This window comes from Artibeus jamaicensis, unplaced genomic scaffold, assembly GCF_021234435.1.
Source record: "Artibeus jamaicensis isolate MK-2021 breed Jamaican fruit bat unplaced genomic scaffold, CSHL_Jam_final contig_923, whole genome shotgun sequence".
NCBI lineage: Eukaryota > Metazoa > Chordata > Mammalia > Chiroptera > Phyllostomidae > Artibeus > Artibeus jamaicensis.
The window spans coordinates 4031701-4058652 of record NW_026522014.1 but is presented as its reverse complement, the minus strand read 5'-3'; the positions used below and the strand labels follow the sequence as shown (position 1 = coordinate 4058652).

Genomic DNA, 26952 nt, shown 5'->3' with positions numbered 1-26952 from the left:
TCTAAGAATTACTAGAAATAGCATGTTTCTTACCTTTCATGATTCCAACATGAAGTGTTTACAAGGTAATTCAGCGTCCTTTTCTGTACTGAAGAATCGTTAAAACTTTAGAAGATTTTTAGTGGAAAATGAATTAAGGACTGTCTTTGAAAGACTAGGGAAATGAGAAAGGTATGCGAGCTGCCTAAGTTGCTTGGGCGGGGGTTGTTTGGGAAAAGGGGTGAAGGAATGCAGACGTTCATTGTTTAAACTGGGGCAGGAGAGGACGGTCCCTGGTCCCAGGGAAGGTGTCCTCTGGGAAAGGAGGTTTGTGGTGACAAAGGCCCGAGGCCCGGCGGAGGGAGGAGCCCGCCCAGGCCGGGGACGGGGCGGGGCGCGGGGAGCCGGACGCGGGCACCGCCCACCGTGCTCCCGCGCCGGCCGGGGCGAGCGGCTCGGGTTCCCGCGCCATGGGGCGGCTGGTGGGTCTGAGCGTGCTGGGCATCGCGCTGGCGCTGCTGGGCGAGAGGCTCCTGACGCTCAGGTAGGTGGCGCCTTCTCCAGCGGCCGTCCGTCCGCGCGGCCCGGCCCCCTGGCTCCGGGACGCCCTTCCCGGAGCCTCCCCGGCCCGCGGGTCCCCGGACACCGGGGCCGTGGGCTGCGGGGAGGGCGGAGGCCGAGGAGGGCTTCTCCGCACCGGGGACGTGGCCGGTGGGAAACTCTTGATCGCTCTGCTCCCCCCACCCCTGGCTGAACCCCTGACTCCATCCCCGCCTTCCAGCAAAACCCGACACACTTTGGGCTGAATCTCGAGACTTTTTAGAAAGTGTGCAACCCTTTGCCGCTTACGAAGTTCTTTTCTACTTAGATGGACAAGCAAGTGCTTTGCAAGTGCTCGAAGGCAAACTTAGGGGCTTTAACTTTAAAACAAAACGATTCCTCGTGCGTTGAAACTTTAATTATAAAGGTGTATTTCAGGTCATTGGTGCTGCTTCTCGTTGTTGCCCACGCTAGCCTCCGTCTAATAAAGTCGTTCTCCACGTCTCCCCTGCATAGTTTGAGGAGCTTTCTAATCTTGGCGCGCTGGATCAACTATAATTGGCGATATTCAGCTACTGGTCTTACATCACTTCCTTGTTTCTCTCCCCACCTTGGAACCCTGAAGCCACAATGCCAGACAGCACCAGCCTAGTCTACCTCACATTTTAGTGATAATGAAAAAAAGCACGGGTGGGTAAAACATCATCGTTCCTAAATTACCAACTCAAATTGTATAAAGCCCCATGCAGAAGAAAGTACTGAGCACCTCCTATGTACGGGGCAGTCCTCACCCTTGAGAAGTTTACGCCATTACAGAGGAGGAGGAAATATACGTATGTATAAATTAGGATGTCCAGAACAGGTATAACCACCTCTAAAGGCTTAAGGAGGAAAGATTACACCCCTAAAGGTGGAGTTCGGTAGGAAGACACATTGGACATTGGCCTTAAAGGTCGGATAAAACACGCTGGGATGGAGGAGCCGTCCCAGGTGGAGAGTGAGGCTTGAACTAAGGGATTACCGTGCAGCAGTATGGAGACTAGCAGTAGAACATTTTGAGGGGAGCATAAAGGTAAGGTATGTGAATAGTGTGGGGAGGGGAGGATAGATTTGTGATGGTTGAATATGTTACAAAATTGGGGTCTGCTGTGATAGGCAAAGGGGAACTATTGATGTTTGTTGTGTGTCTTGTTGTAAACAGGATCCTGTTAAACCACATCAAGCACCGTCGTGCTGAGTGGACATGAAGTTGAAAGGATGGGTTGCGGTAGAGCAGTAGTTCCCAGTCCTGGCTGCGGTTCAGGTCTCCTGCAGGACTGATGTCTGGGCTGCGCCCCCACAGATTCTGATTCAGTTCGTCTGATCCTTCTAATGTGCAGTTAAGGTTGAGAAGAATTAGAAGAGAGAGCACACGGGGAAACCCAGTTAAGGTATCCCAGTCGTTGGGAGGGAATAACAGAGGCCCAAACTCCGGAACCTCAGAAATGGGGGAAGTCACAAGTGATAGGTACCAAAGTTTTCAGCTCTACTCTGCAGTAGCTATAGCTTCATCTGCAGCTGAAGGGATGTGTGTGTGTTGCAGGGGATTGGGGGTAGAGTTGGAAGAGGCTCACTTACGGGTAGGAAAGGAATGTGTTGGCGTTAATTTTCATCTTATATAAATGTCTGTCCTGCTCTGCAGAACATTCTTGAGTTGGATGATTTTGTGTGGTCGGTCTGGCCTCCATCAGGCCTCAGTTTCAAAGGCAAGACCACCAAAATTCACAAGCTCAATAAGTTGTCCCTAAAGTTCTACCCACCACTTACTTACTGCAAATTGGAGGTTTCTCAGTTAACTGTGTTTTCCTTCTTACAAATCTTGGTGTTGTATTTTTTTAACTTGTAATACATCTTTTAGTTTATATAGAGAGTTTATAGTTTTCAGATATTTTACAGCTATTTGTTCATTGTATGCCACAATTATTTTCTCAGTTATTTAACAGAAGTATTAAATAGTTTCATTTTTAATTTTTTTAAAGATTTTTATTTATTTATCTTTGAGAGAGGAAGGGAAGGAGAGGAGGAGAGAAACATCAATGTGTGGTTGCCTTTCGTGCGTCCCCTGCTGGGAACCGACCTGCAGGAAATCGGCCTGCAACCCAGGCACGTGCCCTGACTGGGAATCGAACCATGATCGTGTGGTTCTCAGGCCCGCGCTCAATCCACTGAGCTATGCCAGCCAGGGCATAGTTTTTAATTTTTTAGTCTATTACTGTTGTCCCAGTTTTTTCCCTGTTGTCCCCCTCCCCCCAGCCCACCCCTCTCACCCGAAGTCAGTCCTCTCTCCATTGTCCATGGGTCATTCATACATGTTCTTTGACTAGTCCCTTTCCCTTCCTTCCACCATTCTCTGCCTCCCTCCTCCCCTCCTACAGCCGTCAGTCTGTTCCATGTTTCCGTGTCTCTGGTTATGTTTTTCTCATTGGTTTATTTTAGTCATTGGATCCCAGTTATAAGTGAGGTCATATGTATTTGTTCTTCACTGACTGACGTATCCATGCTGCCGCAAAAGATAGAAGACTTTTTTCTTTCTCCTGTGTAGTATTCCATTGGGTAATCTGATCTTGAGTTTTTAAATGTAAGTCCCTTTAAATGATAAATCTCACAGTTGCAAACCTCAGAAAAAGTAAATAAAGCTTTTGTACATAGAATGTACCTGATAGGTAATTTACAATGTAATGCATTTTTTTCTTTATAAAGATTTCACTGTAATAAACTTTATTGATAGTGACTTTATAGGGTGGTAACTTCATTGGATAGATGAAGCCCCATATCAGCTGACGTGAGAATGTTGGGATGAGTGATGGGTGGCAAATTTTGCAAATAAAAATGTAGAATGCCCACTTAATTTGAGACTCCGATAAACAAATCATTTTTCAGAATAAGCATATCCCATGCAATACTTGATACATAATTATACTAAAATATCATCTATTATTTATCTGAAATACAAATTTAACTGAGCACCTCGTATGTTGTAACTGGGCGACTTTATGATTGTAGACTGTCAAGTACCTACTGTTAGAGTTGGGTGGAGTGCTCAAATGGGGTCCATTTCTCCCTTCAGACCCTTAGTGTCTATTTCAGAAGAGATAGGGCACTGTTCAGTGCTGTATGGCCGTAGACTAGAGTCTATTTCAAAAAGGCAACATTTCCTGCCCCCGCATAAGGAAAGGCTCTTCAAACATACAGGGGTTCTGTTTGTTTGCTGTAATCTGGTACCTGCTGTTTCATTGCTCAGTGTTTTTAGTCAGTACTTTGGCACTCAAGTTATTTCCCTCCCCCAGGGTGCCCACTTAAATTTCAGACTGGATTTCAGATAAACAATGAATAAATTTTTAGCATAAGTATGTCCCAGGTGGGTAAATGGCATCAAAATTGTCTCTTTTCCTCTGAACTGTAACTGGCTAAGGTTCCCAGGGGAGGATGGTATAATATACCCAACTTTTCCACTCTTCCTTGGTTGAGCAATAAAAGGGAAAATAGAAATACGCAAATGTCCCCAGGCCAGCTGCTTTCTGTTGCAGAGTAGGCAGGTTGGAGTGAATCATGAGACTTGAGTGCATCAGAGACCTGTGTGTGGGCAGGAACCCCCCAAACAAACGTCTGAACATTCTGCATCTTGCCTGACACGTTCATGACAGCTCCGCCAAGTTCTCCAGTCTGCTTTTGAATCTCTCTAAAGGATCAGCTTCTTTCTCAAACCACCATCCTCATCATTTGTTGTGTGACTACAGTGTGCTCGTCACTGTGTCAGACGTGTCAGAAGTTCTTTATATTAAACCAAAATGTACATTTAGTGACATTTGGAAAGTAAGCCCTTTTACATTTCTGACTTTATTTAGTCTTCATATATGTCTTCCTTTCAATGTTATCTATGTAAAAACTGAGGCTGGGAGGGGTTAACCAGTTAGTTCAATAAGTAATTAGTGCCGAACCTGTACTCTAAGCCTGGTCTCCTCATTCCAAATACCGAGTACCCCAGGTCCCCACAGCCTCTGAGCTCTCCTGCCATTGTTAGAGATTTATCCCAGCTTTTCGGGCTTGAGCACAAATTCCTAGTTACTAAGTGCAAGCATTCCAGGGGTCCAAGGGGTAAATTCCAAAGGGTTTTACAGGTTTGTCCATAAAAGATAAAGCCCCAGTTTGTCCGTATTTAAGTCTGTACTTAAAGCCCCATCATCGGCTTGTAAATTCAGAGGTTGTGAGGTTGTGAGGTACAGAACACAGGTCTTGCCTGGTAGCAAGACCACGTTCCAGTTCGCTCAGGGCACAGTGGTCACGCAGCCTGGCGCAGCCTTGCCGCTCCCACCCAGTGAAGCCTGAGCGTGATTGACCTCCCTGTCTCACTCCACTCTGGGTGGGCAGTACTGTTTCCTGAGTGAAAGAAATCTACATCGATTTCACGGCGATGACCGTGGGTTCGTGCTTTGTGGCCAGGTGGCCTGAATTTATTTCCTAGCTCCACGGCTCACCTGAGACCTTAGCTTTTTATTTCACCTTTGTGTGTCTCAGTGTCCTAATCTGTAGAATGGGAATGATTATTCTACCTGCTCCATAGTGGGGCTGTGAAAAATAAATGAGGTCATTCTCGGAGAGTACTGAAACGATGTCAGACTCCTAGTAAACGGTCGGCGAGATTACCTATAATAACAAGGTTGTGCAAGCAGAGGTCCGGGCCTTTGTATCCGTGCATCCCTTTGGCAGTCTTGGGAAGCTGTGGCCCCTCAGCCTCCTATTTGTAAATGCAAGGAATGAAGTACACGGGAGTGCACAACCAGCTGAAATACTCTCTAGTACTTACATACCATGGCCAAAATGCCTTTTAATTTACTGTATGATATAATAACATGGGCTTCTTTATTAAAGCCTTAAGTAGATCTAGAAGTAATTGAAGATCTAACAGCAGATATAGTGATGAGTATAAATGATGTCTTGAGATGTTGACCACATCTGACATGTGATGTAGCAATGCCTGTAATCTCTATCAGTGACAGAGTTGCGGCCACTGCTAGTAGGAAATTCTTCGGTTTGTTACTGACTCCCATCATCAAAGGAAATACTCAGTTTCAGTGAGAGGTTTAAGTAAAGAGGTATTTTTCTCCACCCAAGGTCACAGATCTTGCAGTTTTACCCGTGGACTCCTGAAAGGTCACTGGACCCCAAATTGAGAACCCTGAGGTGCACGTTTTTGGTGGCGTCATCTGGAGAGTGATGGCTGGCTCAGTTGAAAGAAGGCAGTATACGCTCTTTCCCGTGTCACACTTGTCATAATACTTGTAACTCAAAGGAAAATAACCAAATTTTAATGAAGAAGAAAGGGAACATGAGAAAAAACAAAAGGAACCTAGAACAGAGATGGCAAATAACTTTCATCTTCAACGTCCATTTTTATAGACTGGCAGTGGTGGCCTGCAACACTGTCTGCAGCCAGCCCCACGGGGTGGGGAGGAGTGCTGTGATTGGCTAGCGATGCCTGCGTGACCACGGAGCCGAGACTGCCAAGCCGTCTGACCTAGTCCACTCATGAGCATGCTATGGACAGAAAGTGTTGGGAGCAACAGGCTTTAGCAAAGATACCACTTAACAGTGTTTGTACCATTTTTTTTAGCATAAATGCATGTAGGCTGATTGATTCGCTAGTCCAAAGAAATTCATCTCTCTGTTCTGTATCTCCCAAACCGCTGAAATCTGTGATCGGTTTGGAGTGTTGCAGCTGCAAGAGCATACATCAAATTAGTGGTAGCTTATACCAGTAGGGGCTTATTTTCCTCACGTGATAAAACTTGGTGAGTCACTTTAGAGCTTATCCATCAAGTCACTAGGACTAGGTTCTTATATTTTTGTCCTTAGATCTAATGGCTTTGGGACCCCACACTTACGTGAAGGGCGCTGGGTGGTGGCCATGGGCCCAAACACTGCCTGTGTGGTCAGATCACGAAGGGAGGAGTCACGCCTCCTGCCCGCTCTCTTCCTGTGTTTGCCTTTCCTTCACAGAACAAAAACTCTCCTAAAAGCCTGGCTCACGTGGTTATCCTGAAATACAAAGGAGGCTGGAAAAGCAACCGTTTCCCCTGCCCGCCTCTGCAATGGGAAGGTTCCAGGAGGAAGGGGATGAGAGTGACTTCAGGTTTGTCAGCTAGTAGGGTCTGCCACTCCGGAATACAAAGATCTGTCCCCCAAGAAGCAGGGAGCTGGTTGCTCTGCCTTGCAAAACCCTAGCAGTTCTCTACCGAGAGAATTTGGAGCCCTCGATGGATCCCAAAGGATGGGAGCAAAATCCTCTCTTTCTTTTATCCTAAAGACAAGAAGACCTGATTTGGTGAACTGGAAGCTATGCATGGTCCTTGTGTAACTCTTCAGTTTTAATAGCAGGCCTTCTGCACACAGAACATTGATACTACTGCACAGCTGAAGTAGTTGATGAAGAAGATTGCCCCATTAGCAAAGTGCAATCGTCAGTCGTTTGTGCAAACTAAGTTGACTCTGAAAAATACCCCATATTACACTATTCCAACACATCTGGATTTTATTTTATCCATCTAGTCTATCTTTGAAAAAGGTAGATGGTAATCATCATTATCCCTGTTTTTGTACAGTTAAATGGGCATCATAGTAAGTTGTATAAAATTGACACTCGAATAGGTGATACATAAACTCGATTAAAACTGCAGCTGTGGCCTACTGACATAGCTACACCTGGACTTGTACAATGTCACCAGAACCTTGGAGGTCATCTAGTCTCATCTGTATTTCATACATAAAGACTGAGGCTTACAGCCCTGGCTGGTGTAGCTCAGTGGATTGAGCACGGGCCTGTGAAGCAAAGGGTCACTGGTTAGATTCCCAGTTAGGGCACATGCCTGGGTTGCAGGCCGGGTCCCCGGTAGGGGACACATGAGAGGCAACCACACATTGATGTTTCTTCCCCACTCTTCCTCCTTCCCATCCCCTCTCTCTAAAAATAAATAAATAAAATATATATATTTTTAAAAAGACTGAGGCTTACAGAGGTTGACTGACTTGTCAGTGGTCAGGCAGTCTTGCTGGTAAGGGAGATACACGGCTTTCTTTGCTCCTTTCTGAAAAAAAAATACAGGAGCAGATGAGGGCATAGCCTCTAGGTGGCGCCTCCCAGCTGGATCCCCAACCTCAGGAGAGTTGCCTCTCTGAATCAGTGGAAGTACTGATACCTACTTTAAGGGGGGCACTGAGCGGAGGGGGGCAAAGGGGAAACTTGGGGCAGCTGTGTCAATAATAAATACTTTTAAGAAGAATTTAATGAGTTCATTCTGGCAAATCACAGTTATGGCAGTGTCAGTATATTTTCGCTATTTTGATTACTGATTTCCTTTTATTGCCTATAATTATCAACACCAGTGTCCTCATCACTGGTATCACTACCACGGCTACAACATTAGGCTAAGTATACTTGTTTGCCTTTTTAAATCCCTCCTACAATTCATGAATGTGAGTTAATGTATTTTTGCTTTATGTTAAAATTTTCGTTGTTAAAAACAAAGTTTTTGTTTTTTAATATATCTATAAATGTTATATTATTTCATTTATTTTTTTTAGATTTTATTTATTTATTTTTTAGAGAAAGGGGAAGGGAAGTAGAAAGAGAGGGAGAGAAACATCAATGTGTGGTTGCCTCTGGCACACCTCCCACTGGGCACCTGGCCTGCAACCCAGGCATGTGCCCTGACTGGGAATCAAACCAGTGACCCTTTGGTTTGCAGACCACTGAGCTACACCAGCCAGGGCCCTCATTTATTTTATATTGCTTTGTTTTTATATTGTTTCAAGAAACTTAACACTATTGGAGTTCTGCAATTTCAAATACATACTAGCGCTTCAGTTGGACTTGCCAAAGTACAGGGATGGGCAAAAGTGATTTCCAGTTGCACTGTGACACTTTTGAGTTAAAAAAGCTCTTGTAATGATCATAACCTATATATCTTTCCATATGAACAACTGTAAACTTACTTTTGCCTATCTCTGTCTATAGTAATTGTCCACCATCGTTTGTGATTCTGGGTCATCTAGGCCTAGGTTTTTTTTGTTTGATTTCATTGAGAAACCAGGAGCCTTCCCCACAGTCATTGTCTAGAAGTCAGAAGCTGTCGAGGAGATGAATAGGAGAGAGACAGGCAGCAAGTTGTCCCCAGGTCTCTTCATCATGTGGATGTGTGAACCACCTTGAACGATGTAAACTAGCTGCACTATTGTTATGTATGACTGTAGAGAACAGAGAGGGAAGGTGAGACAGTGAGAGAAGAAAGGGGAAGCCTACAGCGCGTGACCTTCAAAATAGAAGATCCCAGATGTGTTTGCCCAGCCCGCTTTGTGGCCTTCTACTCTAGGGCGGGAAGAAAGAGGGAAGATAACCTTGCTAGAGCTCATTATTTTCTCATTATTTCTGCACATTAGTTTTCCAGAAGCAACAGCAAGTAGTTTTGCCAAAGTAAGTGGTGCTCTCCACACTCCTAACCCCAGTGTGTATTGTCCTGGGAATGGGGCCTTGTCCCTCTGCGTTAGTAGCTCTTTGTGGCGTGTCTTCTGTGTACCAGGCTCCAAACAGTGCTGTTTTCTTGCCCTCCCTTCAATCATGGTGTCGTTTTGCAGAGGGTCTGAGCATTTCTTGGCTCTCTGGGACTTCAGAGGAAAGACAGGGCTCCTGGTTATACAGCCAGGGCTCTTTCCACAGCACCAGAGCCGTGGGACAGGGGACAGGGTCCAGGTTTATATTTGCATAGGAACCGGCATTAGAAGTTTTGTTAGTTGAGTTACTGACTTTCTTTGGTAGCCCACATTGACCTGTAGAACTGTAGGATATGCATTGCTATTTTAACTTCATTTCTGGTGCCATTTTATGTTCCTCCCCTTGTCTTTTGACCTTCCCTTTGCTCTACTTTAGATTAATGCTATGGTTTCTGTATGGCTGTAAGCCTCTTAAACCCTTTCTGCAACAAAGCAGGGAATACATAAACAGACGTTTTTTGTTTTTTGTTTTTAAAACAGGAATCGACTTAAAGCTTCCAGTGCAATAGAATCTGTAGACCTTCCAAACTGCCACCTGATTAAAGGCATCGGTAAGCATGAGAAATTGCTTGGTACCCACCTCACATTGGTTGGCTGTCAACACTCAGAAACTTTTTAACAGTATTTTGGCACACCATTACTGCTTATCAGAGGAAAAATCACATTAGAGCAATGGAATGTCTTCAGCCAACCACTTTTGATCTCATGCTCCCTGTATTTCTTCTTTTACTCTGACTGTAATTTATTAATTATTTCTACAATCCTATGTTTATTCTTTGCATTCTTGCTTGCTTACTGACTTTTAGGAGCATTTTTGGTAACGTGGGTATTCTTTGTCATGGGTGGCCTTAAAGATCTGTGTTCCATTAGCTTGGTAGTCAGCTGGTAGAGGTAAGACAGAAGGCGAACAAGTTATAACATAGGAAATAAAAATCTCTCAACAAAATCTCTGTGCCCCACAGAAAGAGTCCTTTATCTCTACAAAGGCTGCTTCTTCTCCTTCCCGACGTTCCCATTGCAAACGCAAACACGTACAGGCCTACTCCAGAGATATTGCTGGTTTGCTTACAGACCATCACAGTAAAGGGACAACTGCAATCAAGTGAGTTGCAGTCCTTTTGCTTGTGGAAGGTGTTGCTTCTAATTTGTAAAAAACACAACATCTGGGAAGCACATATGTATCCATTTCTTTCACCACTGGCATCTTAGTATAAGCTTACATTCTGCGACCTGCTTTATTCTGAATGAAGTGTGAACAGCTTTCCACATCAGCACATGGGGATTTGCCTCATTCTTTCTGGTACATACATGTACCATGATTTATTTAACCATTTCCCTTCTCAGCGCACATTTGGGTGGTTACAGTTTTTGCAGCTGCAAACAAATCAGTGAACATGATTATATGTGTAGCTCTTGGATTTGTCTGCAGGTTAAATCCTTAGCAGTGGGGTGGTTATTCTTTTAACAGATATGTTTACAGTTTCAACAGTCATCACTATGTTGCCCTTGAGTTAGCAACACTCAGAAACTCCATGGCTGATATTTATAACCAGGTCCTCTCTAGACATGGCTCACAGTGCTCTTAGCAAACACAAAAGTGTGGTCATCAGCAGAAGCAAAAGTGTAGTGGCCTTTCTGGATCTCACACAAGGAGGTTTCACTTTCGTGAACCCTATCAGCATCTAGAAGAGCCTTTTCCACTTCAAAGTTTTTTTTTGTCCTTTACACTTCTGGTTTCCAAGGTGCTCTGTCTCTTTTCCTCTCTGGCTGCTTTTCTGCTCTTCCCAGTCCTATCTCTCTTCACTTAGATTTCCTGACTTCTTCTTCCTGGGGCTTCTCTTTGTTTCAGTTGCCCAAATATTTAGCAGGAAGTCTGGTATTTGATAAACTGAGTATCAAATACCAGATGGACCAGATCTGTGCTGAATTATACAGACAGTTCTAGAACTAAGGTTATCTGGAGTCCCAAGAAACTTAGCAATGCACCCTGCCTTCTGGCTGCCATTGCAAAGGGCCCCCTCAGAATTGGTCACTAAGCAAAAGCCAGATGGCATCTGGAAGGGATGTTGGGAGGTTGAGTCAGTAATCTTTAAGGTTATGTTTGCTACTCAGTTAATAATCGTCGAATTATTAAGCAGCCCTTGTCTTGTGAAGCCCAGCTTCTGTGAATTCAAGTCTCAGAATAGACAACAGGGCACAGCCAGACGCAGTACAGGACACACTGCCAAATGTATTGCTGTTATAACTCACTGGGATGGAGGGCCCCCCAGAGAAAAACCAGCCCAACAACATTTGTATTCAGAACAAGCATCTGTCTCCGTTTGTGACCTTTATGTTGTGATGTGTGTGAGCTGCTGCCTGGAATTGCAAAGAATGAGGAAATAGGTCACCTGTGGCCCCTCTTGTGAAGTGCTTAATGCCTCCGAGACACTTCAGAAGGCAACAGAGCGCAGACGAGGAGTGATTAGAAGCACATTTGGGATACATTTTTAGATCCAATTAGAATTGGGCTTTCCCCCCCCTTTCTTTTGGTTTTGCTCTGTGGTTAGCACACACTATATGAACATTTGTTGAATGCTATGTGTGTGATGTGCAATGGCTAATCATAGCTCATGGTTATATGTTTTTAACAACAGTCGCTTATTTGGTGGTGGTCTTTGATTACAAGGAATCGCTGCGCTGGCCATTCTTTCCCATATAGGCAAAAGCAACTTATGGTATGCAGTGAGCATAGAGGGGTTCTCATGTTTACTTTCCAGTTTGGAAACAGTAGTAGCCATGAACTTGAGGCCAAGTAATCCCTCCAAGAGGTGAGACCACTACCCCTTCCTCTTCAACACACATACCCACACACACAGAGCAATGCTGCCTTTACCATGGCTGGTGCTTTATCCATATCATATCATGTCTTTCTGTTTTAATAAATAATAGTCATCTACCACACACCCAGGATATGTACCTTCTGTGAGACAGAAAGGGAGTTCACTATTCCATTTTTTTATTCCTTCCAGTGTATCTTACAGACAGAAACTAAGCTCTTACACATCTACGATTTTACACATTTACAATTTGGTAAAATACTAGTTTCTAAAGTAGAAAATATTATAATGGCAAGAACTGGTGGATTGTATGTGAAGCTTGAAAGTTTAAAACATTTTGTGTTTTCAAATTGCTGGCATTCAGAGTCCTGGACTAAAACAAAATTTTGAATGCATTATCTCACTGGAGTGAATTAAAGATTTTATGTACTTGGCAGTTGAGACCTTTACAACAATTGCTGCTTAGGAGATTTTTTAAAAGGCATTAAAATGTGTAGCTTTTGTTGTGAAGTACCTACAGTCTGCCTATGAGTAGGAAAACCACAAAACCCCACTACTTGTGAGATAGAAGTATTTTTTTCTTTCTATAACAAATGAAGACCTAAGGCTCAGTAACTTTTGCAAATTCTCTCTCTAATGTCGCTCTCCCAGAGTGATTGATTATACAGGTAGCTGACCAGTAAACTGAAAAAGTGGAGGGGGAAGCCACATTACATATGGGATACTCTGCTGAGTGTGGCCAGGGCTGACTTGCCGTTACAAAGGTACAGTAAGTAACTTAGAGAACAGAGAAATGTATTTACCATGATAGTCCCCAAAAGAGCAAATGGCCTAGGCTGACTAGGTGGCCGTGCCCGATGTGGTCACTCTGGGACAAAGGCTGAGGAAGCAACACAGCTCTGGCGTAGAGAGGTGATTGATTGTCAGCAGAATCAGAAGGGGTCAGAATCAGCTGCTAAGCTGGAAGACTGGAGAAAAGGGGGTTTAGAAGAGGTTTTAAAGAACAAGGTATGAATTGGTGACAATCTTGGTGAGAGGTATGGATGCAAGCATTTGGGGGGGCGGGGAGAAGCCAAACCATGGAATTGACCACAGTTGAACTTACAAAGTGAAGTGTCCCTGGGGAGGAACCAGGATGTGGTTCTGACAGAAACATCATTAAATGCTAGGCTGTTTTTTTTAAATGTGCTTTTTAAGTCAGAACAAAAGGATCTGAGTCCCAGCTTTCCAGTCTGTGATCTTGAATAATTTGCTTAACCTTTCAAAGCCTCCATATTCTCTATTCTAAATATATTAAGAGATCATGATATTGCTTCTTAGGGCTATGAGACTCATGAAATAACGTGTATCTTTACTTAAGGAGCCTGATACTTGGTAAACAATGTATGTGAGTAGCTATTAATGCTACTAGTACTCCTGCGTTTTTTATTATTGGAGGAAAAAAAAATGTCTCCAGCATTTGACTTCCTTGCAGTAATCCCACCAAATTGGTGATAAAAGATGATAAAAGCCTAAGTAATGGCTGTAGGAAAGAAGATTGGGGAGTAAATCTGGGGAGTATTCTAAAGAAAGCTGCAGGTGTCTTTTTCACCCTTTAGAATTAGGCCATGGAATGAAACATAAAGAAAAAGTTACAGTATAGTTGAAATGAGAATATCTTTTAAGAACATTGTTCTTTCTTGATTATTTAAACAATACTATCATTCATAGAAAATTTTAAACAATGAAAAATATAAAGACAGTGAAAAATTACTCATACTCCTACCATCCAAAGAAACTTAAAAAAATTTTTTTGTATTTTTTGTCCATGTGTAAGCATGCACACATGGAAATGAAATGGCCTTAAATAATTTTTTCTGAAACTACAAATTCAAGTGGAGCTCCTACTCAATGAAGTGGATCCAGAAAGCAAAACATGGACTCGAGTTCTCTCTCTCTCTCTCTTTCTCTCTCTCCCTGCTCACTCCCGCTGTGGGGTTCCCTGGCCCCTGCCCGTTAGCAGGGGAGAACACCATGGCACTACAGCCTAGTGCTTCTGAACCTTTTCGGGGGTATCACAGAGCCTTTTGGAAATCTCAGGACCCTTTTCACAAAAAATTCTCATCTGCACATACAGGAGACATTTTACATTATACAGAATTTCAAAAGGACCATAGACTCTTTGAAACCCATTTCGGCTCCTTAGGAATCCACAGACCCCAGGTTAAAATTTCTTTCACTATATCGTGATTAAGTTGATATGTATCTCCTTTCCAAGGAACAGGCAAATGGATCATCTTTGCAAAGAAGTCATCGGCATTTTAATTTTCTTTTACTTTACGATGTTAGAGTCAGCAACACTGGAGACAACTAGCCAAATGCAAACTCATGAATCAAAACCAAAACTGGCCAGATAGTTGCTGTTTGGGTTTTTTGTTTTTGTTTTTGTTTTGACAACCTAGAAATATAATCTTAGAGAAATCTTAATGGAAAGGAAACTATTTGATTTTTGTAGATTCAGAGAATGTGTCATGATTTGGCTTAATTCTGCCATTTTTATTCCTCTTTTCTGGTGTTGGGTCTATTATCTGTCTGCACAATTTACACAGTGAGACCACTGGGAAGGTCTTACATCTAATTATTTGCTGTGATGTCTGGAGTGTACTGCCCACAATCAATAAACAATCAATAGTAATTGTAGTCTGCCTCAGAGATATGCGTTAGAAGCTTCAGTTGGCTTAGGTACATGGTATTTTTCATTAATTTTCCTTTGCTGGCTTTTTTCCCTGTAATTTAAAGCCTAAATTTAAAGATTAAACAGAAAGCTTTCTTTGCTCTTGAGAACAAGCAGGCATTGTTTTTTAAAGAGGGACTATGTAATCCCAGGTGTCTTCTCTCTGCTAATGAGAGAAAAGTCTATGTTAGCATCAGATTGAATGAGCAGAGAAAGGGACAAGGCTATTTGCATGGTTAAATGACTAGGAGCCCTTCATTTTGAAAGTAATATTCCCCTGATGTCAATTACTTTTGTACAGACATCTGGATGTTTATCATAAGGGTGTACAGATGTCAACTTTTTCTGTATTATCCCTGGAAATGTGGTGATTACTTGACTTTGATTTGAGTAAACATAAAATATGTAACATTTAAAGTCAGAAGTTCACTGCCGGAAGGGATTTAGACTGACGTTCACTGAGGAGTGTTAGTTCCTCAGAAAAAAATACAGAACCATCCCTAAAGATTCAGGCACTGATAAAGTAAGCGAAGTCCTAGTTATGCTCCATTAAACAAATAACAGAATTTGAACATGACATTTATCTGTCTCCTGAACTTGCAGAAGCTGGCGCTGAAGATATTGACATTCTCCCCAATGGTCTGGCTTTCCTTAGTGTGGTGAGTACCTTCCATCTTCCCAGTCTGAGGGGAGGAGGTCCGGGGGACTTTGATGAGACCTGTGGAGCAGTGACTTATTTTTTAAATTACTCACTTTTAAAAATATGTTTATGGGAAAAAAAGGTCAAACAGGATCTTGGAAAATTTCCTCAAACTTATCTAAATGCAGAGATGAAAAGGTCTCTGTCAGTTGGCTTTTTTGCCCTTTATGTCCCCACGCACTGTACTAAGATATTCCAGTGTAGTCTATGTTTTAAAAGTTTTTACTTAGAGGAGGGGGTATTGTGGGCATTGTTTTGAAAATTCAGTGGGACATTATACAGCATCCTGTGTTTTAAATACAGCGTCTACCTTTGTTTCCATTTGGTATTCAACTGGCTGTCAATTATTTATTTTCAAATGATATATCAACTTTCCCAGAGAGAACCAATGTTTTTCCTTCTTTCTTTCCCCCTTATACAGCCAATCATAAGTAGAAAGTCATCAACAGAGTGTATTTGTACCCTTTACTGTGCCTTAATTCTTATAAGCAGAAAAATCACCTTTGCTGGGCACGTGAGAGTATGTATGACATTGAACTTGCTTGGCCTGTGTGATGCTGGCCTACGTTAGTGTGCACTGGAATGGGGAAACTGTCTCCATGCGACAATGAGGATGTTCAGACCATCATTCTTTCTGGGCTGGGCCCAAAGCAAGGGTCCTTGGCATCTTCGTGGGTTTGGTTTTCCTAGAGGAAGAAGTCCCCAGCTTTGGAGGCAGCCTATAATGATTGCTTTTCCTCTCGGCATCTGTTATTTTCAGGCTCTGAGGTTCAGGAGGGATGTGAGAAAGTCAGGAGTTACAACATTAATAAAATAGTCGTCAGACTCACGAGAGAGGTGAGAGGACTCAGCTCAGATGAGAATGAGGTTAGGCCACTCTCCAGGCGCCCAACGGTGTTTATGTGAAACCCAGTGTGCAGCTGACTGTTAGCGCTGAGGGAAAAAGGAAACGCTGTGCAGAAACACCAGTGTTTATATTAAGTTTTTAAAATACGGTTGTAAACAAAGCGTTATTTAATAACCTCCACAGGATGAGTAAAATTACATTTCTAGTAGGTCTGTGGGTTTGTTTAGAGGCACAGGCTTGCTCGTATACCTACAGGCTGAGGAAGAAACACTGGGGCTATGAGTCAAAATTATTCATAACTGGAGATGCAGACATCCTGAGTCAAGTAGAAGGCAGTTGCTTTTGTAATTTTTATTTTTGGACGAGGAGGGGCTCCCAGAGATCTGTGTCATCCAGGAGGCACCTATTTCAAAATTCTCTCCCCATAGGAATCTATCTGAATTGGGAGGACTGAGGTTTCTAAGCACATAAATCTATAGCCATTTCTTTTCTTCTCTTCCCTTTCCTTTCTTATCTTCACCTGAGGAGGATGCTTTTTTGAGAGAGTAAGCGGGAGGGGTGCAGACAGGGGGAAAGAAGAACATTGCTGCGAGAAATGTCGGTCAAACGTCCATCGGCTGCCCTCTTTGCATTCTCATGCAGGTCCTGTCTGGGAATCAGACCTGCAGCCCTTCAGTTTATGGGCGGTACTCTAAACAACTGAGCCATGCCAGCCAGGGCTAAGTCTATAGCCATTTCAGCTGAGGGGCTTAGAGTTGCAATGGTCTCATAACTATGTTAACAGAATTTCCTGGGGTCTTTTAGATTTTATTTATTTATCTTTAGAGGGGAAGGGAAGGAGAGAGGGAGAGAAATATCAATGTATGGTTGCCTCTTGTGCGTCCCCCCGCTGGGAACTGGCCTGCAACCCAGCATGTGCCCTGGCTGGGAATAGAACCACCATCCTTTGGTTTGCAGGCCCGCACTCAATTCACTGAACTACACCAGCCATGGTCAGGGTTCTTTTTTTTTTGTATCCTTCCTTGGTCATATGACTTTCATTTCTTTTTTTCAAATCTAGAAACAAGCCCACTTATTTCTTTAATTTACTCAGTGCAGTTTCTAATATTTCCCAGAATATGGTCCTTTCTAAATTAATAACTCATATATCTTGTCAGTTGTTCTTTCTTCTTCTAAGCATTTTAGCCCATCCAGCCTGTCCTGTTCCATAGTTACAGGTTTGAGGGTCACCTCAAAACCAACATCACGCTTAATGAGGCATTGGATGACACCCAGGAGATTATGAAAAGGATTTAGGTGGCAGCATGGATGTATTCAGCACTACTGCACTGTACACTTAAACATGGTGAAGGTGGTAACTTCTGTGTGTGGTTCACTGTAAGTAAAACTAAGATTTAAAAAAAGGAGGAAAAGCAGATTTAAATGATAGAAGAGTTACCACCGTCCCTGGCAGAGCCGGGCTGTGCAGAGCTTCCTGTGCACGACGCCAGGCTGTCCTTTGTGGGGTATTGGTAGAGGAGAGAGACCTCCCCCACGGAGGGGGCCCTGCGGGGCGGCAGGAGCACGGCTCCAGTTCCGTTCTGCTCGCTGGCCCTGCCAGCCTTGGTCAGTTTTTTTTTAACTGGAGAGAATATCGCTTGTGTCCAGTTTTGTGCATAAAGTGAGACTCCTTTTGGTACTCTTTTAAAGTATGACTGAAAAGATTTAAAAGAAAAAAGACCTTGATTATTTCAGTGGGTGCCAAAAAAATCATGAAGTAAAATTCTAACTCAACCCTGATGAGAAGCTCCAGGAACTCAGGCCTTCCTGTGCACTAAGAACAAGCAAGTAGAAAAATGTAGTTGTAATAATAATAATAATAATAACAGCAACATTTTATTCACAACAGCAGCTTAATTTCCAAAATTCATACAGAAAAATAAATGAGCAGAAATATGTAGGACTACAGTGTAAAGATAAAGCAGTGATGTGTGGGATATGGGGACTTAATATATATACATTTTGCCATACTTTATAAATAAGCTGTGGTAATTAATATGTGGTATATGAATAAGCACGAGCCCTCAAACAGACCAGTGTGTAAACAGGAATCTAGAACACGGTAAAGGCGGCATTTGGAATCAGTGAACAAAGGACAGACCGTGAATGAGCCATTCACTAACCCGGGTCCTGGGTTCTAGCAGTAAACAGGTAACACAGGGTCCTGACCCTTGTTCCAGCGGGGAGGGAACAAGTACAGATGGTGGCCTCACTTTAACGACATGTAAAGTAGGGTGAGGCAGTGGACAGCTGTGGTGAAGGGGGAACCGCCATTTCTACAGGGTTATCTGTCATATGGCAGTAAGTGACATTTGGCGCAGATAAAGAAGTCGAGGGGCCCTGGCTGGTGTGGCTCAATGCATTGAGCACCAGTCTGTGGGCCAAAAGGTTGCTGGTTCCATTTCTAGACAGGGCACATGCCTGGGTTGTGAGCCAGGTCCCCAGTTGGGGATGTGAGAGAAGCGACCAATTGCTGTTTCTTTCACACATCATGTTTCTCTCCCTCTCTTTCTCCTTCCTTTCCCCTCTCTCTAAAAATACGTAAAATCTTTTAAAAAGAAAAAGAAGAAGAAAAAGTTGAGGGAAGAAGGCCTAGATCTGCGGTCCAGGGAGGGAAGCAATCCCAGGCAGAGGAAACAGTGCGTGTAAAGGCCCTGCAGTGAGAATGTGCTTGGTTTGCCTGAAGAACGTCAGCGAAGCAATATGGCCAAGGCAGCGTGAGTGAGGACAAGGTTTAACAGGAGGTGAGGGCTCAGAGATGGAGTGTTCGGGGTGGGGTAGTGTGAAGGAGGATGACCAGGGCAGATCTTACAGGGCCTTTAGGCTATCGTAGGAATTTTCACTTTTAATCTGAGTGAGATGTGAGTTTCAATCACAGGTATGACATCATTTGACAGAACAGTCATTGATGTGAGACTAGATTTCTTCAAGGAGTCAGGGACAGAAGCACCAAGGCCCGTCACCATGGTGCTTTGGACCAGGGCAGCCACGGAGGCAGTGGTGAAGGGTGGTCACATTCTTATGAAGGGGTGTATTTTCAAGGCAAAGTCAACAGGATTTGCTTTTGCAGCGGGCATGGGATGTGAGGCGTCTCATGGGGGCAGTCTTGACTGACTCCATTCACCAAGGCTTCTGGCTTTGCAGAAGCAAGGGGCAGGCTGTGGGCTTGAGGGTCCACAGTCAGTGTGTAAACTTTCATGTATCCCTACCTTCAACTCTAGCTGGTATCTTCCTGCTCACTAACCTTCCGGCTACCCTCTGAAGAGACTAAACCCCTAGTCTTCTGCCTCAACTCAGAAAAATCAGTTATTGTCCACCTTTCAGCTTTTCATCTCCTAATTATTGTTTTTTCTATTGTCTCCTTTCTGCATTTTTTGTTTGTAGCTTTATGCCACTGCCTTTAACCAAAGTCTCTATTTATCATTTATTTATAGTTCCTACTTTCATCCATAAAAATACTGAAGCCTTTATATTTAACCTTTTCCCCTGTTTTGAAAAGGGTCTAAAATGTCCAGGACTGCACAGTTTTGCACCGGATAAGCCTGGAGGAATACTAATGATGGATCTCAAAGATGAAAAGCCAAGGGCATTGGAATTAAGAATTAGCCGTGGCTTTAATTTGGCATCATTCAACCCGCATGGGATCAGCACTTTCATAGACGGTAAGAGCTGATGAGCTACCAACGTTAAGAAACTCACAGTGGTTTGTAAATGACTGTGGAAAATAGATTCGGATCATGTCTATTGTAAGAGAACAGTTAACTCATGAATTATTCCTGTATGCTTCATACAAATAAGTTGATCCTTTGCCTTTTCAGTCAAGTGTAAATTATGCTGCCTTTCAAAATTTTGAACAGTTAACACCTGAAAGAATGTTTAGATTTCATAACCTTTTTATATATACCTATGATCATTGCATTAAAAAAAAGGAGTTAGATTTCTGAATTAAACTGTCCACAGATTATTCATGAATTCTGTATTGGAGTGCAAAACATTCTTTCTTAAAGGTCAGGGGACCAGTGATCAGAAATAACAGCAGGCAAACAGTGATGGGAAAGACAGGAAGGAAGAACGATCTCAGACATTTAACCTTTGCTTGCCCGTGGTATTTAAATGTCAGTGTCTGTCCAGAGGTCCCAGGGTTCTCTGGTAAATTAACTCTATTGTTTCCGTTTCTCAGATGACACAGTTTATCTCTTTGTTGTAAACCACCCAGAATCCAAGAATACGGTGGAAATTTTTAAATTTGAAGAAGAAGATAATTTTCTTTTGCATCTAAGAACAATCAAACATGAGCTTCTTCCAAGGTACTTAGTCCTTTTGTTCACTCTCCATTTTATCTCCGGAATTTTCAGATGCTCCCATGGCGGTCCTCTCCCCTAAAACACACGCACATAAACATGCATTCGTGTGTGTGGTTTCCCTGTAGAGCAGGGAAGGTCAATGTCCTCCATTACAATAATCAGTGTCCTGTGCGGACTCCCTTGAGAAATGACGAAATGTTAAAACTACAGGGAGAGATGCTCTTCGGACTCCCTTGAGAAATGATGAAATGTTAAAACTACAGGGAGAGATGCTCTTCAGGGCCATCCTGGGAGGAGAAGATGAACCTCGCCATTTTTCCCGCTGTCCCCTTCCATCTTAGATAACTCATCGCTCAACTAAACAACAATACCTCTCCTGTCAAGGAAGAGCAGCCTGCTTTGTATAGAGTTTGTATGCTTTGTGAGGGACTAATGCTAAGTGTCCTCATGGGGTCAGTGGTGGCCACAAGCTAATGACCGTACAGAATTGGAAGGATTCAGATTGGAAGTGGGTCACTACTCCTTCAGGAACACACAGCGGACTGATAATGTGACTGAAAGAGAGTCGTGGAACCCCCCCAGCTCCGCTGGCATTAGCCTACTGCTTTTTTAAAGTTTGAATTTGATAGATATTTTTAATTTCTACTTCCCTACCTAGGGAAGCATGTAACTTCAGCCATTCTTCCAGAAATGCGCTTCATCATAAACAAGAGCAGAAATACCACCAGGCAGCCCCTGCATGACAGAGGTCTTTCAGAAAGAGGGGACCCACCTACCCTGTAGCTCTGTTTCTCATTTCACAACAGAGAAAGCAGCTCTTTCAGAAAATTTCGCATCGGGTAATTGGAATTTAGATTTAATAACACATTTGCCTAACTGGTTTTAAAAATGTAATTGTTTTAAGCATATAAATCTCTCACCTAAAACATTGTACTGTGGCTATTTCATCATCCATTTCTCTGCAAGTGTTTATTGAGTGCCAGGTCATTCTCGGCTGGTTGGCTTTGTGAGTCAGGTAGAAATTGAACAGTCAACCATAGTTTGACTAATAACTAAGCAAAGAAACTCAGGAAGACCCAGCAACTGTGTAAATGCAAGCTAGGTAAATGCTACTGGCCTCCCAGCCAGCTCACCAACCAAAAGGCTCTATACTAAGGCCCTACGTTTCTTGCTGTCAAAACCATAGTGTTGGCACCAAGTCCTTTCTTAATATAATGACCCTGCCTTACTTGCTAAATGGCCTGTCTTCAAATCACCTGGTACCATACTAAATTGTTCTTTGGCAAATGGTGTATACTAGATTGCATATTGCTGTAGCTGTGTGATTTTAGCTGAGCTTTACCTGAGAAACCTCTTCCCCAAAATTAAAAGCATGTATTGCATAAACCTTCCGGATTCCTAACCTTTAATATGGAGACCCACTGGCTTTTTCTTTTCTCTTACATGTTCTTTTTCTCTTTCAGTGTGAGTGACATCACAGCTGTTGGACCTACACATTTCTATGCCACCAATGACCACTATTTCTCTGATCCTCTCCTAAAGTATTTGGAAACATACTTGAACTTGCACTGGACAAATGTCGTTTACTATAGTCCACGTGAAGTTAAAGTGGTAGCAGATGGATTTGATTCAGCAAATGGGATTAGTATTTCACCTGACAAAAAGTATGATCCCTTATAAAAGTAGCTTCCTTTCCTCTCAGTTGTGGTCATGGGCCAAATTCTTCACTTTTCAGTGTGGAAATAGCTTACTTGATATTTTTGGTCCATTATATATAATATGTGTGATACATGATTAAATGTGTATATGTAATATATTTCTTATATAAGTACATGTATTACATGTTTACATACAGTATCTAACTTTTGTTATATATCATTATATAATTGTGCAAATGTGATTTTTAAATAAAAATGGGATCATATTTATATATACATATCAAAGTATCAGGTAGGTGTTTTCTTTTAAATATCTCATTGTTTTATTGGCTATATATTATTCCATTATAAGGATGATTAATTAATTTAGTTCTCTGTTGATGGATATGTAGATTATTTTTTTCTTTGTAAAAGCCATTTTGTACGTCTCATTTACAACTTAAACTTAGCCAAATATTTTTTAAGGAAAAACTCCCTTTGGGAGCATCGTAGTGTAATGGTGAAATCTTCAGATTGGAAGTCACACAGACCCGGGTTCCAGTGCCAGCTGGGTGCTGGCTTCAAGGCGGTGCTAACAGGCTCCTCCTCTTTGCTCATTTGCAGACGTGTTTCTGTAGAACATCCCCTTAAAGTAGACCTGTTTGCTCAAAAAGAGAACCCTTTAAATGTCTTTAATAGATATTGTCAAATTGCCTTCCATAATTATCTTGCTATTTTTATAGGTCCAACCACAGCCTGTAGAAAAGATGGTAAATTCTTTATTACTTTCCTCTTTACTGCCTAAGCACTCTCAACAATTTAAACTACTACAGATAAAACATGAAATAAAATTGGCAGTCCTTGACAACTAAATATCTTCATTTTCACGGCAAAACTTCTCCTTTCACATTGGTTACAGAAAATGTGTGTCTGATCATTTAATTTATCCTGTCTATAACTGACACTGTCTCACCTCTCCAGCCAAGTCTGTTTTGCTTTCCAGCTCTCACCTTTCTGAGTCAAACTTCCCAGTCATTCAAGCTAAAAATAGTAAGAGTAATAATAATAAAAGGGGCTTTAGCGTTAATCCTTCTCCTGTACCATTTCCTTCCAAACAGTGAGTCAGTCCTGTCGGCTGTACCTGTGTGGACCCCCACTCCACCCCCATCCTTTGCTCTGACATCTGCCTGGTGCAGTGTCTCACCCTCTCTGGCTGGAGCGTTAGACCTTCTTCCAACTTGTTTTCAGCCCACTTCCCTTTTCTGCCACTGTCGTCAATTTCTCTCTCTGTGTTCAACTAGCCTTAAGAGCCCCCAAAAGAGGGAGCTCTCTCTGCTTCATCTTCCACTCATGTTAAGCACTGCCAGGTGCAGAACAAATGCTTAGTAATTGTTGAATGGAAGTGACCATTTGTTATTATGCCTCTTTGTTATTGGAACCCAATTGCTTATTAAATCAAGGCAGGCTAAAGGGTTGGAATTTCGTTAACAGGCTAACTCCAACCTCCCTTTTCTACTGTTTTGATACTTTTCTTGCTTCAGACAAAGAACTCATTATTTTGCAAACATGCCTCTCTCATTCTTCCCCCTGTGCATTAGCTCACATGTTTCCTTTGGCCTTGAAGGTGTTTTGTCCTCATATTCTCAAATCCTGTCTCTAGTTCCGTATCAGTGCAGATGCTCCTTCCTTTGTGAGCCCTTTTATGTTCTCAAGAGTCTAGATAATTTCTTCAGTCTCTAGACCTGAAGTATTTCTTGTAGTACCAGTCACGCTGCATTATTTGTTTAATGTGTGCAAACCAGTCTGATCATTCCAATATACTATAAACTTTTGGGGGGAAAAGGCTGTGTCTTTTTTGTGTTTCTGTCACAATACTGAGTTCATGGCTTAACACATGACACTTGCTTAATAGAACAGTTGCCCCAGAACAGTCCATTCAAAGAGTGAAATCAAAGTAGTCCATTAATTCATTCTCTGGACAGATTGTTCTGAATAGGTACTTAGCTCTTGCTCTTAAAGTTTTTAATATGTTAATGTTTTATTAAGTACTAATGAATATTAATGGTAAAATGTGTTCTGTCCTGTACTATAATATGTCAGTGATACCTAGAAATATATAATTGTATTGTGAAATATAAAAGCTTTTTTCTTGAAGCCAAATATTTGTTCTGTTGTCCTTTCAGTGGCAGATATCATAGCCTTTATGTTCAGAACATTTTCTATATTATTTTTCCTCACAAACGTTTTGAAAAATAATTTAATAAGTCCATGATTGTTGTAGCAACACCGGGTTAACTTTGAAAGTTTACTTTTTAAATAAAAATTGACTTTATCAAGCATTGCTTGAGGGCCCATCACTGATTAACTTATTTGCAGATTATTAAGACGTATGCTTGCCTGCTGTGTTAATGAACCTCTATATTACCATGGACCTCTGACCAACATGTCCTTTCTGCAAAGGTACATCTACGTTGCTGATACCTTGGCTCATGAAATTCATGTTTTGGAAAAACATCCTAATATGAATTTAACTCAACTGAAGGTAAAATATTTCTTTACATATGAAGTGTACATTAATCTATTATACTTTGAAATTACATAGTTATACTATAGTATAGCAGTACCTCACTGGGAACAGAGTATGGATGCCAGTGTTGGCATCCCGGTTTTTCAAACACTACCACCTTAAAACTGGCTGAGTCTCCCGTTCCAGCAGTCATGAAGGCTGGCTGCGGTTGCATGCCGCAGTGGGTTGGGAATGACATTGGCGTCAGATTTAGAGCCCATTACATGAAGTAGTGACGGCACCTGATGAATTCCAATAAGAATTTTCTCAATTGAAAAGACTAATAGATGAATTCTGAAATGAAGATTTATGCACTTGTCAGTTCTTTCAATAATAAATGAAGGTAGAAATTGGGTTCCACACCGTTATTATTTTCTTCCTGCTTGACAACACATATTTGAGATTGATTAAGAATTTCCTATTTTGCTTTGAATGAGTTCTTTGACTAACTGTTCATTGTGCATCTTTTGAGGGAAAAGGAATTCATTTTTTAGAGAGATGGATTATCACCCTAACTTTCTTAATTTCAGGGAAGATGAAGAGTGACTCTAAATCAGTTTATTAAATTTGTTCTAAGCAATATTGATGTTAAAGGAGTAGAAGCAGGGAGATACAATTTCCTCACATGCATAGAGGCAGGAAAGATTAGTCCCAAATTATTTAATCAAGTTTCTCATGTCATTTAGGTACTGACATTTTTTCATTTGGAAGGTACTCAAGTTGGACACACTGGTGGATAATTTATCTATTGATCCTGCCTCGGGGGACATCTTGGTGGGCTGTCATCCTAATGGCCAGAAGCTCTTCATTTATGACCCGAACAATCCTCCTTCATCAGAGGTTTTTATGTTTTCATCCTTAATTATTCAAGTCTTTTTGAACTAATGATATAGTACACTGTCATGGGGATGGTTTGTTTAATTAGTCTTTTTAAACCAATAATACTGTAAACTAATGTAGTGGTTTTGCAGTTGCTGTAAGCCAACAATTGGCAGAATTTCACATTGCTTAAATACTTTTAGAAAGGTAATCTTTTGATGTACTCAATTATGGTGGCAGCAAGTAAAAAGGCGTTTTTATAAAGACATGTGGGCTCCCTGTGTGGCATACCGGCAATTTTTTAAATACCTGGCTTTTTGTCAACGCACCACATGTCCTGACTTTCGTTCCAGCTTTAAAGTAGCGTGAAAGTAGGTGCATTAGTGTGGAAGTATTTCCGTTAATGCTCAATTACTATAATAGCACTAAGTCCTGTGTGTTGGCATGAATAAGTAGATGTTAAGAAAGTACTTTCTTTGAAGGTTTAAGAAAATACTTCAATTAAACATTTAAAATGACTGGTAGCTGCTATTTTTCAACAACATGCCCTCTTACCCATTGTTTCATTGCGAAAGACGGATTATTGATGATGGACTGACAGGCGTACGGTGGTTCTATAGTAATCCTTTGTCTCTCCTGAATAGGTTCTCCGCATCCAGAATATTCTATCAGAGAAGCCTACGGTGACAACAGTTTATGCCAACAACGGATCTGTCCTCCAGGGAAGTTCTGTGGCCTCAGTGTATGATAGGAAGCTGCTCATAGGCACTTTGTACCACAGAGCCCTGTATTGTGAACTCTAAATTGTACTGTTGGTATGTGAGCGTGCTAACTTCTGTTAACAATTAATTTTCTATGAATCGCTAATTCTGAGGGAATTTAACCAGCCAACTCAAGCCAGGAATGTATGACTTGTGTGGTTAATTTTATTTCAGCAAGGGAAGGCCCTTCTGTTCTTGTAGCACTTTTAACAAAAGGAGAATGAACAGTTTGTTTGTTTTTTTAATGCCAAGTTAAAGAGAGAGAAGCTGCTTTTGGTAAAGTGAATACACTTTGCACAAAATAAGCCTTACCTCTTCCTTCCAATGGCCAGTGGTGAATTCCACTGAAACAGGGTAGATCTATTTCCTTAAAATGTGAGTGACCTTTATTCCAACAGCGTGACCACTGTGACTGTTCGGAACTACTGAGAGGTTTGGATGTTTTATACTTACATCTTTGTTTACTACTAAAGAGTTGGAGTTCTATTAAAGACTAACTGAAGACCAGGTTTTGTCTGTGTTTCATTCTCAAGGCAGGTCCTCAGGGGGGATGGGAAAGTGGCTGATTCCTCTTGGGATTTCCTTCTGACAGTCAGGCTTCCTAAGGTTAATTTCTGTCTTTTCTCATTGAAAGCTGAATGTAAA

General features: G+C 42.0%; 1 protein-coding gene and 1 long non-coding RNA gene across 4 annotated transcripts in view; one reads left to right on the top strand and one right to left on the bottom strand.

Moving 5' to 3' along the window:
* Positions 1-26952, bottom strand: part of LOC128625825 (uncharacterized) — a 129575-nt gene that overhangs the window by 56682 nt on the left and 45941 nt on the right. The window contains exon 3 of one of the 3 annotated variants that reach the window (XR_008389649.1): positions 22185-22917. The exons of 1 other annotated variant lie outside the window; for it this stretch is intronic. This is a non-coding gene — a long non-coding RNA (uncharacterized LOC128625825). Of the gene's footprint in view, positions 1-22184; positions 22918-26952 lie in introns of those variants that run through there. One more of the 3 variants, XR_008389648.1, reaches the window with a different exon arrangement.
* Positions 403-26814, top strand: PON2 (paraoxonase 2). Its single transcript, XM_037142790.2, has 9 exons — positions 403-523; positions 9583-9653; positions 15238-15293; positions 19720-19882; positions 20401-20527; positions 21988-22188; positions 24622-24703; positions 25439-25567; positions 26191-26814. The coding sequence occupies exons 1-9, from the start codon at positions 450-452 to the stop codon at positions 26347-26349; spliced, it is 1062 nt and encodes a 353-aa protein (XP_036998685.1). The 5' UTR covers positions 403-449; the 3' UTR covers positions 26350-26814.